Source organism: Jaculus jaculus, chromosome 10 (genome assembly GCF_020740685.1).
Source record: "Jaculus jaculus isolate mJacJac1 chromosome 10, mJacJac1.mat.Y.cur, whole genome shotgun sequence".
NCBI lineage: Eukaryota > Metazoa > Chordata > Mammalia > Rodentia > Dipodidae > Jaculus > Jaculus jaculus.
In genome coordinates, this window is record NC_059111.1 from 41,406,933 (window position 1) to 41,419,825 (window position 12,893).

At 41.2% G+C, this 12,893-nt stretch overlaps 1 protein-coding gene across 5 annotated transcripts in view; it reads right to left on the bottom strand.

Annotated features, from left to right (window-relative positions):
• The window catches only part of Cilk1 (ciliogenesis associated kinase 1), a 99,670-nt gene that overhangs the window by 47,447 nt on the left and 39,330 nt on the right, over positions 1-12,893 (bottom strand). For 4 of the 5 annotated variants that reach the window (XM_045160167.1, XM_045160168.1, XM_045160169.1 and 1 more), the window contains exons 2-5: positions 12,126-12,398; positions 7,435-7,489; positions 2,334-2,455; positions 433-512 (exon numbers count right to left, since the gene is read on the bottom strand). In XM_045160167.1, the coding sequence (XP_045016102.1) occupies positions 433-512; positions 2,334-2,455; positions 7,435-7,489; positions 12,126-12,226 (358 nt within the window). In that variant the 5' untranslated portion in view covers positions 12,227-12,398. The remainder of the gene's footprint in view (positions 1-432; positions 513-2,333; positions 2,456-7,434; positions 7,490-12,125; positions 12,399-12,893) is intronic. The other variant, XM_045160170.1, reaches the window with a different exon arrangement.

The following is a 12,893-nucleotide window of genomic DNA, read 5'->3' on the forward strand; positions in this document are numbered from 1 at the left end:
AAGGCTCAGTGTCCATTGTGGAAGAGGTGGCGGAAAGAATGTAAGAGCCAAAGGAAGGGTAGGACTCCTTACAATGCGCTCATCCAGATACAAAATGGCCTGGATATCTGGATACCTCACAGTACCTGACACTACCTACACAAGACCATCCTAATAGGAGGAAAAGATCATGACATCAAAATGCAAGAGAGACTAATGGAGAGAGGGAGTGGATATGATGCAAAGTGGATTAGTGAAGGGGAAAGTGGGGGGGGTGAGGGTTTATTGTCTATAATTATGGAAGTTGTCAATAAAAGTTTTTAAAAAGCCATTGTAAGCCTCTTCACTCTGAAACCCTTTCTGGGAGTCCATTATAAAATATGTTAATGCTTCCTATACCTTCAATTTGATATTTCACTGCTCTTCTAAAGCACAACACTCCCAATCACCTACCGTGCTTGTGAATAAAGGCGAGTCCTTGCAAGATCTGATACATGATATTCCTTATCACAGACTCAGGAAACAATTTACTTCTGTATGGAACAGAAGAAAATCAAGTTATAAATATTGCTTTATGTGTTAAAAGGAATCTCCTGCATTTATGTTATCTGATTCTGTAGTGAGAAATTAAGGATTTTTTGACCAGATATCTTTATAACAAATATAAACAAAAAACAATCATTTGTCCATATAGGGGAGCTAATTAATAAACACCAGGTATATTCAGTTATTATAAAAAATAAGTAAGCATCTTTTTAAGAAATCAAAAGGAAAATTTAACATAGTATAGGAATACTTAAACTAAGCATAGCAGCACACACCTATCATCCCAGAGCTCAGGGAAATGAATGCAGAAGAATCTTTGACAGAGGCCAGCCTCAACTACACAGCAGGTTTGGGGCCAGCCTGGGGTAAATAGTGATAGCTTATCTTAAGAAAAAAAAAAACAAGGAAAAGAGAAAGAAGAAAGGGGAAAAGGAGAGGAGGTAGCAAAGGGGATGGAATGGAAAAGGGAGAAAGGTGGGGAACTACAGAAAGGGGAGGAAAGAAAAAGGGAATACAGATAATTCATAAGAGAGATTAAAACTTTTGGCCAGGTATGGTGGCACACACCTTTAATCCCAGCACTTGGAAGGCAGAGGTAGGTGGATTGCTGTGAGTTTGAGGCCACCGTAAGACTACATACTGAATTCCATGTCAGGCTGGGATAAAGAGTATCAGACCCTACCTCAAAAAACAAAGAAAAAAATTCTCAAAAGCATTTTGTGGAGCCAGGTGTGGTGGTACATGCATTTAATCCCAGTACTGGGGAGGCAGAGATAAAAGGATCACCATGAATTTGAGGCCACCCTGAGACTACATAGTGAATTCCAGGTCAGCCTGAGCTGGAGTGAGACCCTACCTTAAAAAAACAAAACAAAACAAAACAAAAAGTAGGAAAAATTTGAGGTCTTTTAAATGAAGCCTTTAGGAAATGTAGCAATGTTAGTATTTCCCCCTGGCCGGGCAAGCCACTGGGCTTCACTGCTGGTGCTGATGGTGAAGATGGTGTCTGTTCATTCAAGTCGTTCAGGGGGTTCTAGGAATGGGATTCATTTGGCCACTTGGCTCCACTCAGGAACTTACTAGGAGACTCTTACTAGTCTCCTTTTCCCAGCATGCAAGTACCTAAACACTACTGGCAAGAGGGGAAGTAGAATAACCTTAGATTTCTCAACAGTGGGCTCAAAAGGAAACTGGGTATACCCCTGATTGGCAGTTGCTCTGACCACACCATCTTGCAGGAACTGCAGCAAATCTTTTAAGCTTCTTTGGGTGGTTAATTTAGAACATGAAAACTGCTGCATGAAGTTCTACTAGGTGGAATGACATTGCTATCCCAGAATTCAGAAGGCCGAGGCAGGATGACTGCCTAGGTTACACAGTGTTCCAAGCCAGCTTGAGCTACAGATGTAGACCCAATCTCAAAATAGCAATTAAGAACAAAGAATGGCTGGGTGTGGTGGTTTACACCTTTAATCCCAGCATTTAGGAGGCAGAAGTAGGAGTACCGCCATGAGTTAGAGGCTGCCCTGAGACTAGATAGTGAATTCCAGGTCAGCCTGAACTAGAGTAAGACCCTACCTCAAAAAAAAAAAAAAAAAAACAACAACAAAAACAAACCAGCTTGTGCCCTGAAGGGCCCCTCCACAGTGAGAATGGATGCTTTGTTTAGCCAGCAGGCTACAGCATGAAACCCCAGAAGCATAATTATACAATGACTAGAGAGAAAATTGGGAGAGTACAATGAACAAGAGCAAAAGCATATCTACTTTGCAATATTTATTTATAAGAATGTTATGAACAAACTGTACCTTTCTTTAATGAGCTGGTAAAGGTTTTCCTTCATGTATTCAAAGATAAAATAAAGATGATCATTTTCTCTAATGACTTCTTTTAATTTTACTACATTGGCATGATTGAGCTTCTTTAAAGACTGAAAGGTGAGAAAGAAAAACAAAAACATTAGGAAAAAAACATGTTGAAAAAGAAAAGTAATCTTATACATACCTGGGGGGGGACGGACTAATTTTAGGACTGTGTACATACAGTAAGTTATATTTAACAAACTACTTCTGAAGTCAATGGCAACTTTACCTAGAAAAACTACTTTAATGGACTAGAAGGTCAGTGTTCAACCAGTTGGTGGTATTCCTGACTGCACTCAGCATGCAACACAGGCCAGGGCTATTTCAGGCTTGCCTTTTTTGACTATGGGACTCAGGTTGTGTAAGTGGCCCAGAAGAAGACCAATAAAAGCAGCTGTGATTTTTTTATTTTTTTGGTTTTTCGAGATAGGGTCTCACTCTAGTCTAGGCTGACCTGGAATTCACTTTGTATTATCAGGGTGACCTCGAACTCTCATGGTGATCCTACTACCTCTGCGTCCTGAGTGCTGGGATTAAAGGTGTGTACTACCATGCCCTGCTTCAGCTGTGGCTTTTTAAAGTTGTCTAGCACTGAAGAGGGCAGCAGCTTTAGCCTGGAACTGCCAGCTAACAGCTGCAGACATGGAACCGGAAATTGCTCAAATACACTCAGGTTGATAGCCTGATTCTCTTGATTTTTTTTTTTTTTAAATAATGCTCACATAGCATTTATGTGGCTGCTGGGAGTCCTAACTCCATAGCACTTTAGCTAGCCTGACTTTTGTCATGTTAATTGTCGATGAGACAAAATACTCTTTACAATGTAAGTTTTAATTGCAGAGGAGGAAAAAGACCTTGTTAGAAGAATCCTACAGTGAGGGCTGGAGAGATGGCTTAGCGATTAAGCGCTTGCCTGTGAAGCCTAAGGACCCCATTTCGAGGCTCGATTCCCCAGGACCCACGTTAGCCAGATGCGCAAGGGGGCGCACGCGTCTGGAGTTCGTCTGCAGTGGCTGGAGGCCCTGGCATGGCCATTCTCTCTCTCTCTATCTGCCTCTTTCTCTCTGTCTGTTGCTCTCAAATAGATAAAATATAAATTAAAAATTAAAAAAAAAAAAAGAAGAACCCTATAGTGAAATGATGGAGGGAAATTCCCCCACGCCTAAGAGCAACTGTGGTTAAAAAGAAAAAAGTCAGGCAATAAGAGGCTAACTGATAAAATGGTCCATGGTTCTCTGATTACTCATCCTCATACTCACAGAGCTTTGTTAAGTGCATGGAAGCACAGCTGGGTAACTACTTTCTATTTGTATTATTTTGCCAATGGTGAAAAAACAAAAAACAAAATACCTTCGTATTAGTGAGCAGCAACTGTACATACATACAACCCCCAGAGCACAGTGCTCACTGGATGATCAGAATTTGACAGGCTGTCTCCTTCAAGAAAGCCTCCAAGGTCACTGTGGCTAGACAAATGAACCTGTTTGTGTAAAAGGTTTTTTTTTTTTCCTACAGAGAGAGCCCACCAACAATAAATTGTAAAGCCTTCTTTTTTCTTTGAATTTCATTAAAAAGAACATCTTTGGGCTGGAGGAATGGCTCAGTAATTAAGGCACTTGCCTGCAAAGCCTAAGGACCAGGATTCAATTCCCCAGTACCCACATAAAGCCAAATGCACAAGGTGGCCCATGCATCTGGAGTTTATTTGCAGTGGCTACAGGCCCTGGCATACCTATCCTCTCTCTCTAACTGCCTCTTTCTCTGTGTCTCAAATAAATAAATAAAACATTTAAAAAAGAAAAAATAACAACCTATTGAAAATATTTTTGTGTCTGTGTGCATATGTATATATGTGCATGTATATGTGTAAATGTGTGTGTATGGGCATGTGTATGCCACAGCATGCATGTAAATTTCAGATGATGACCTCCAGTGTGTCAGTCCTCTCCTTAAGATTTTATACTTTTATTTTTATATTTTATTTTTATTTTTTAACTGTTTTAATTGACAACTTCCATAATTATAGACAATAAACCATGATAATTCCCTCCCTCCCCCACTTTCCCCTTCACAACTCCACTCTTCATCATGTAAGATTTTATACTTTTAAACAGTTTTATTTATTTGAGAGAGAGAGAGAAAGAGAGAAAGAGTGAGAGAGAGGGAGAGAACAGGCACACCAGGGCTAGGCCACTGCAAGCAACATCCAGATTCATGTACCAGCTGCTGCATCTGACTTACATTGGTACTGGGGAATTGAACCTTGGATCCTTAGGCTTCACAGGCAAGCACCTTAACCACTACGACATCTCTCCAGTCCCTCAGTCCTCTCCTGCCTTCCTTTGAGACATGGTCTCTCTTGTTGTTTTGCAGCTAAGAAGGCCTGTGAGTATCTGGATTCTCCCAGCTCTGTCTCTCATTGCTGTAGGCACATTGTGATTACAGACCTTTTGTCTGGCTCTTCCTAGGTACTGGAGAATTAAACTCAGGTTGGCAGGCTTGCAAGCAAGCTTAACTGCTGAGCCATCTCCCCAGCCCCAAGCACATTCTTTTCATAAAACAGAAGTGTTAAAAGGAACATCCAAATCAGAAGGACACCTGGGTACTCAAAGGCTCAGAACCTAGAAATGGGCAGCTGGAAAGAGAGGAAATGGTAAGCAGATGAAAACATAATCAGCCTTTTTGGAGCCTTCTCCCCTCAAACAAGTTCTTGCCAAGACATTTCTCTGGCACACATCCATAGCTGATTTGGCTCTATCCTTCTAGATGACCCAGCCTGGCTATTTCTTTTACTTGGGTTGGATTCCTGGTTCTTCATGAGTAACAAAAACATTACTGAATTTGTACATATTCACTGGAATCTTCTGACTGCCTTTCTGTTTTTTTTTAGTGTGTGTGTGAGTGTGTGTGTGTGTATGTGTGTGTGTGTGTGTGTTTAAAATGCATTAAGGGCCAGGCGTGGTGGTGCATGCCTTTAATCCCAGCACTCGGGAGGCAGAGGTAGGAGGATTATTGTGAGTTCAAGGCCACCCTGAGACTACAGAGTGAATTCCAGGATAGCCTGGGCTAGAGTGAGACCCTACCTTGGAAAAAACAAAAACAAAAACAAAAACAAAAAAAATGTATCTAGGCATTTCACTGCTGTTTCAAAGTAAACTGGTCCAGGAAACATGAAGGGTGCTTTAGAGCTTTTCTATGCATGAGGCAGTATGTTCAGTCTGTTTTATATGTAAATCATTTGTCCAAGTTTAGGATGGCTTGCAGCTACCATTTCTCAGTGAGGTTGATGAGCAAGCTAAAGTTTGGGTTAGTTTAATATATAAAGAACTAATTTTGCTTGGAGAACTTCAAGTGACTTTCTTTATAAAGTTATATTTCCATGAAGAAGCATCTTATTAGGCTCTGAGAAAATTCCCAAAGGAGTAGAGACAGGTCATTTGTGTCAGGGTAGATAAACATAAGTAAGTAGCAAATCAAACCTGGCCACCAGCCCACATAAGGATGAATGCCATGGATGGAGGTTCCACTGGATATTATTAATTTTGCCTCTCTCAGAAACTTATCAACACTTTTCTAATTATAAAAAACTATAATGTACTATGTCCCAAGGATACACCTGGCATAAGGCACAATACTTAACAACCTTACTGGGAGAACAAGATGTGAATTAAAAATGCAGGCAACCTCTGGGCATGGTGGTACACACCTTTTATCCCAGCACTCGGGAGGCAGAGGTAGGAGAATTGCCGTGAGTTCGAGGCCAGCCTGAGACTACATAGTGAATTCCAGGTCAGCCTGGGCCAGAATGAGACCCTACCTCGAAAAACAAAACAAAACAAAACAAAAAAGCAAATAACAAAACAAAGAATGTCAAATGACAGACAAGACACACGTGATAGTTAATCTTCATTGTCAGTCTGGCTGAACTTATAATCACTTAAGAGACACAACTCTGGGTATGTCTTTAAGGGAGTTTGCAGGCATCCTTAACTGAAAAAGGGAGACCCAACCTAACTATAGGTATCATCCCATTCCATGGGCTGGAGTCATAGACTGAATAAAAAGAACAAAGTAAGTTGGTCTTTTTATTGAAAGAGTTGACAGATCCTTACTCTATATGTGAAGCCCCTTCCATGTACATGAGTCTTGGGGGAGTTGGAAGGAACTGGCTGGGAGAGAGGCCTAATAAGGGATGAAGCAACACTCTAGTGCCCAAGGAAATTAATTACACATGGGAAACCAAAGAGGCTAATCTACTTGAATAGAGGTAAGAGGAAAATTGAAACAGAATGGAGAGAAGAGGGGGACAAGATGAAGAAAAGGAATGGCGACATCATTCAAAAGGCTGAATAGATAGATAGATAGATAGATAGATAGATAGATAGATAGATAGATAGATAGATAGATAGATAGATAGATATGGGACTGGGATGCAGCCTTGTGGTGGAGTGTTTGTCTGGTAGGCATAAAGCCCTGGGTTTAATTCCCAGAACTGGAATAAAGTCAAAAGAAGAGCTAGTGATCTTTTTGCCAGGTATGGTAGTGCCTGTAATACTAGCATCTAAGAAGCTAACGCAGGAGGAATGTGAGCTCAAGGCCAACCTGAGCTATACAGAGATACCATGTTTCAGAAGCTGAAGAAGGAGACAGAAGAGGAGGAGAAGGAATAAAAATACATTTTATGCAATGCTAATACAGCTGTACCTTGATAAAAGAATTTCACCACAGAAAACAGAGAAAGGGCTATTAAAACAAGATCCTGAACAACACCTGCAAAGAGGCAATCATTAACTATGATCCATTTATTTATATTTTACTACACTGATTAAAGAAGCCTATTAAAATGCTTTCTAGGAACAGTATATTTACTAACATAATAATGTAGGTATCTTTAACTCTCAGCTACTAGGTACATGTCATTTCCTAACTTTTTCAGCATTAGTAAGAAAATACAAATAGAATTACAACATATCTATAAATCTAACCATATATAAAGCTATCCTAATCAGCCCACTGTAAATCATTCCCTGATAGATTTAATAAGTACCTTAACTTCCCGAAGGTTCATACATTCTTCCCAGGAATAAAACTTTCTTTTCATTCTACAAGAGAAAGAAAAAAATGACATGCTTATTCTTAGTAATGGGCTAACTGTGGGTAGTAAGGAATCAAACATAGGCTATCAGGCTTTGTAAACAAGTGCCTTCAACAGCTATCAGGCTTTGTAAGCAAGTGCCTTTAACAGCTGAGCCATCTTTCCAACCCTAGATGTTGTTTCTTAAAAATGCTTTCATTGTGAACCTAACCAACACTGCTTAAAGTTGATTTTGATTTTCATCATGTATGCTATCCAGAACAGCATTTATTTAAAGGATGGCAACTGAATCAAGCTGAAGTCAAAAAGTTCCCAGCAGCAGTGGCAAGCCAGTGAAGGACAGAGTTCAGATTATTGTCTGGCTCTACCACTATTGAACTAACTTGCCCTGCGGAGAATCCCCCAGCCTCTTCTGTCTAGGTCAGAGCTGGCCCCAAGAAAACACTGGTGGGAATTTTCTGTGTTGCCCAGAATGGTAACCACAAGCTATGTGGCTACTGAGCACTTGAAATGTGGCCAGTACAATGCAGAAGCTGATTGTTTTTAATTTCATTTAAATGTAGATGACACATATGATTACTATACTACTGCATGGCCCTGATCTAGACCCTTCACAGTGGGGGTTAGCAAATCATGGTCCATACTCCAAAGTCACCCACATCTTTTTTTTTTTTTTCAAGGTAGGGTCTCACTCTAGCTCAGGCTGACCTGGAATTCCCTTTGCATTCTCAGGGTGGCCTTGAACTCACGGCGATCCTTCTACCTCTGCCTCCCGAGTGCTGGGATTAAAGGCGTGCGCCACCATGCCCGGCTTCTGTTTATTTTAATTTAAATTTTATTTTTTGTTTTTTCGAGGTAGGGTCTCATGCTAGTCCAAGCTAACCTGGAATTTGCTACATAGTTGCAGGGTGGCCTCGAACTCTCAGTGATCCTCCTACCTCTGCCTCCCAAGTGCTGGTGGCATGCGCCACCACACCCAGCTCCACAACTGTTTTTATATAGAACATGAGCTGGAAATGGAATTTGTGTAAAAACAACTGGGGAAAACAGATCAAAAGATGAACATTTCATGATATATGAAATTCAAATTTTAGCCTCCAGCAATAAAGTTTAACAGAAACACAACAATACTCCTTCTATACACCCTTCTATACACTGTTTTGAAATAGATGGTCTTTTGAAATATATCACTAAGAAAGCTAAGATATAAAGGAGGTCTAAGACATCAAGAAAATACTTGCCTCAGGAAAAGATATTCCAATGTAGGAATGAGTAGAATGTGGCCAGGTAGGAGATGTGAAGTAGGGAGTTTCACATGAAAAATCAGGATAGAAAGACCCTAAAATGCTAGAGATTCAAGCTAATGAGCAAGAGGGTAATGACAGGAGACAGCTGGAATGTAGCAATTGTGGGTCACATTTAAAATGTGAGGCCTGATCCTGAAACTAACTGGAAGACACTACCTTAGTTTGGACTCTCCCAGACTTGGGTTCATGCCTATTGTAGGCACGGAAATCAGGTGAGACCAGGGATGTCAAGATTGTTTGACATTAATGGTTTTAGTCAATTATAGTCACACACTTAAAAAAAATCTTTTCAGGGCTGGAGAGATGGCTTAGCAGTTAACCGCTTGCCTGTGAAGCCTAAGGACCCCCGTTCGAGGCTCGGTTCCCCAGGTCCCACGTTAGCCAGATGTACAAGGGGGCGCATGCGTCTGCAGTTCATTTGCAGAGGCTGGAAGCCCTAGCACGCCCATTCTCTTTCTCTCCCTCTATCTGTCTTTCTCTCTGTGTCTGTCGCTCTCAAATAAATAAATAAAAAATTAAAAAAAAATCTTTTCAGAAGCCAGGAATGGTGGCTCATACTATAATCCTAGCACTCGGGAGGATGAGGTAGGCAGATGGCTATAAGTCTGAGGCCAGCCTGGGACTACAGAGAGAGTTCCAGGTCAGCTTGGGCTGAGTGAGGTCTTACCTCAGCCCCTCAAATATCTTCATTCTAATATGACTGGATGTCAGTACCTTTATAATAGACCTGGTAGTCAGGTAGCACATGGTAATAGGTCAAGTGGGAGATTTTAGTGGAAGTGAGAGAAGTAAGTGGACCAGATAAATATTCAGTAGAAACAGGATTAGAAGATCAAAGGTAAGGTATGGGGTGGCGGGGAGTCAGGAGCACCCTCAGTAGTATGAGTGATCAAGAGAAGCAATGTCAGGCCTTGAGAGATGGTTCAGTGAGTAAAGCACCTGCCTCCAAAGCATGAGGATGTGGACCCTCAGCAGCCATGTAAATGTCAGGCAGCATGGCAGCCTGTTTGTAACCCAATGCTTACAGGCAGAGGCAAGGGATCCCTGTGGAAAGCTGGCAGCTAGACAAGCTGACTTGGCAAACTCTGGGCTCTATTGAGACCTTGTTACAATAAATAAGGTAGAGAGAGAGAGAGAGAGAGACCAAGAAAGATATCCAAACAGCCTCTAGCCTCTACCTGCACATACATACAAAGATACAGAATACTGAGCCAAGTATGGTGCTGCATGTCTGCAATCCCAGCACTTGGGATATTGAGGCAAAAGAATTGTGAGTCTGAAGGCCAGAGTGGAATATAGCAAGTCTGTCTCAAAAAGACAATAAAAAGGCTGGAGAGATGGTTTAGTGGTTAAGGTGCTTGCTAAACCTAAGGACCCATGTTCAACTCTCCAGATCCCATGTTTGCCAGTTGCATAAAGGTGAAGCAAGTGCAAAGTTGCACATGCCCACTAGGTGGTACAAGCATCTGGACTTTAATTGCTGTGGCTGAGGCCCTGGCTTGCCAATTCTCTATCCCCCCACCTTAGCCCCACTTTGCTCCCTCTAAAGTAAAAATTTTTAAAAAGACAAAAAAGAAAGAATTAAAAAAATTGTTTGGGGGCTGGAGAGATGGCTTAGCGGTTAAGCGCTTGCCTGTGAAGCCTAAGGACCCCGGTTCGAGGCTCGGTTCCCCAGGTCCCACGTTAGCCAGATGCACAAGGGGGCGCACGCGTCTGGAGTTCGTTTGCAGAGGCTGGAAGCCCTGGCGCGCCCATTCTCTCTTTCTCCCTCTATCTGTCTTTCTCTCTGTGTCTGTTGCTCTCAAATAAATAAATAAATTAAAATTGTAAAAAAAAAAAATTAAAAAAAAATCGTTTGGGGTCAAAGTACACTTCAATTTAGTGTATGATCAATTATATAAAATGTTTATAGGATATAAATTTAGAGACACTTATATGGCAGACTTTTTAATATGGTTCCCAAAGATCCCTACCTTCAAGTATTTCCCTTCAGTAACTTGCTTCTAACCACCAGAGCACAGCTACTTGAGATGACTGGTTTATCAAAGTAAAAAGGGCTGGAGAGATGACTTAGCTGTTAAGGTGCTTACCTGCAAAGCCTAAGGACCCAGGTTCAACTCACCAGAACCCATGTAAGCCAGATGCACATGGTGGTGCATGCATATGAAGTTCATTTGCAGTGGCTAGATGCCCTGGTGCACCCATATTCTCTCTCTCTGATAAATAAATAGTTTTTAAAAAAAGATATCATTTTCATCTAATAAGACTCTAATTGCTCATATCTGTATAAAGCAAGTTACCACATTCTAAGCAGTTCTTTGGAGCTCACATGGCAAGAAGTGCTCAGAGGTAGCCTCCAGTCAACAGCCAGCAGGAAACTGACACCTTGTCAACAATGTAGAAGATTATACATGTAGCCTACAATCACATGAGTGAACTTGGAGGTGGATTCTGCCCCAGTTTAAGATCAGTGAGAACTCAGCAGTGACCAACACCCAGATTGCAGCCTCAGGAGAGACATGAATCTGAGAGCTCAGAAAAGCGGTGCTGACCCACTGAAGCTAAGATGTAGTACATGCATATTGTTCTAAGCCACTAACCCTTGGAGTAAATTACTATAAAGCAACAGATACCTAATAGGTCTGCCCTCTGGCTGCAAAGACCAATTTTGAGAAGAAACAAGACAGTAGTCACCAGACAACCACATGTAAATGATCCAAATTAAATTATTTTAATTCTCAGAGGTCCTATTTCCTCTTTTAGAAAGTGATGTTTACTAACCTACTTATTACCTCCTTATTAGGAGTTGTAGTTTCTTTTTTTTTTATTGCAGTTACTTTTTTTATTGACAACTTCCATAATTGTAAACAATAACCCATAGTAATTCCCTCCTTCTCCCTACTTTCCCCTGTGAAGCTCCACTCTCCATCATATCCCCTCCCCCTCTCAATCTCTTTTATTTTGATGCCATCATCTTTTACTCCTCTTAGGATGGTCTTGTGTAGGTAGTGTCAGGCGCTGTGAGTTCATGGATATCGAGGCCATTTTGTGTCTGGAGGAGTTGTAAGGAGTCCTACCCTTCCTTTGGCTCTTACATTCTTTCTGTCACCTCTTCCACAATGGACCCTGAGTCTTGGAAGGTGTGATAGAGATGTTTCAGCGCTGAGCATAGGAGTTGTAGTTTCTTAATACCATTATTTTCACCATCTAAGGTCTTTCTCTATGCTTCCCAACCTCCCCATCTTAGAAATGTTTCAATGACATGGAGTAGTCAGGACACAGTTGAAATCATCTTGACTTATACAGCTGAGAGTGAGTTCAGGAAAGTGAACTTACTTTTTAATGGCAATCAGTTCCCCAGACTCAATGCTTCTTCCCAGCAGGACGGAACCATAGGTCCCATCCCCAAGTTGCTTGATTGTTGTGTATCTATTCATGGTGTGCCCGCTTTGGCCAGATACTCATTTCAGGGCTGCAATGGTTCAGTCCTGCAATAGTAGCAGGCCTTCCCAGACTGTAACCAAATCTTTCGGTGGCAGCACCAGCACAAGGTATTCAGTAGAGCGAGGCTCTCTCCTAAATGCATATTTTCAAAGATCAGTCTTTGGCCTGTAAGGAAGCATGAAATAAGGACAAATGCTAATATACATATTTTGGGTTTATATATTTTTACAACCTTAAACAGCAATCAGAAAACTGTAACCACCAGCCCACTACTTATTCATATAAATAAAGTTTTATTGAGATGGCATCATAGTTACACAGTTGCATACTACTTTTTGCCATGATAGCAGAATTGAGTGTTTCTGACACTGTATGGTCTAGTATTTATGCTCTAGCATAATGTTTGTCAATCCCTGATCTAAATAATGCTCTTTTCAAATTCAAATGAATCTCTTCCTAACACTAGAGATACCATGTGTGATGGTTAAGGTGTTGTCAACTTGATCTGTTTAGTAAATCACAGAAATCCCTTTTGGGTGGGTCTCTGAGGTTGTTACCAGGAAGGATTAATTGAAGGGGAAAGTCCTTTCCTCAGAGTGAGCCCTTCCCCCAGAGTGGGTGGTCCTTCTCAGATGGGAACTTTATATAAGGAAGCTCTGG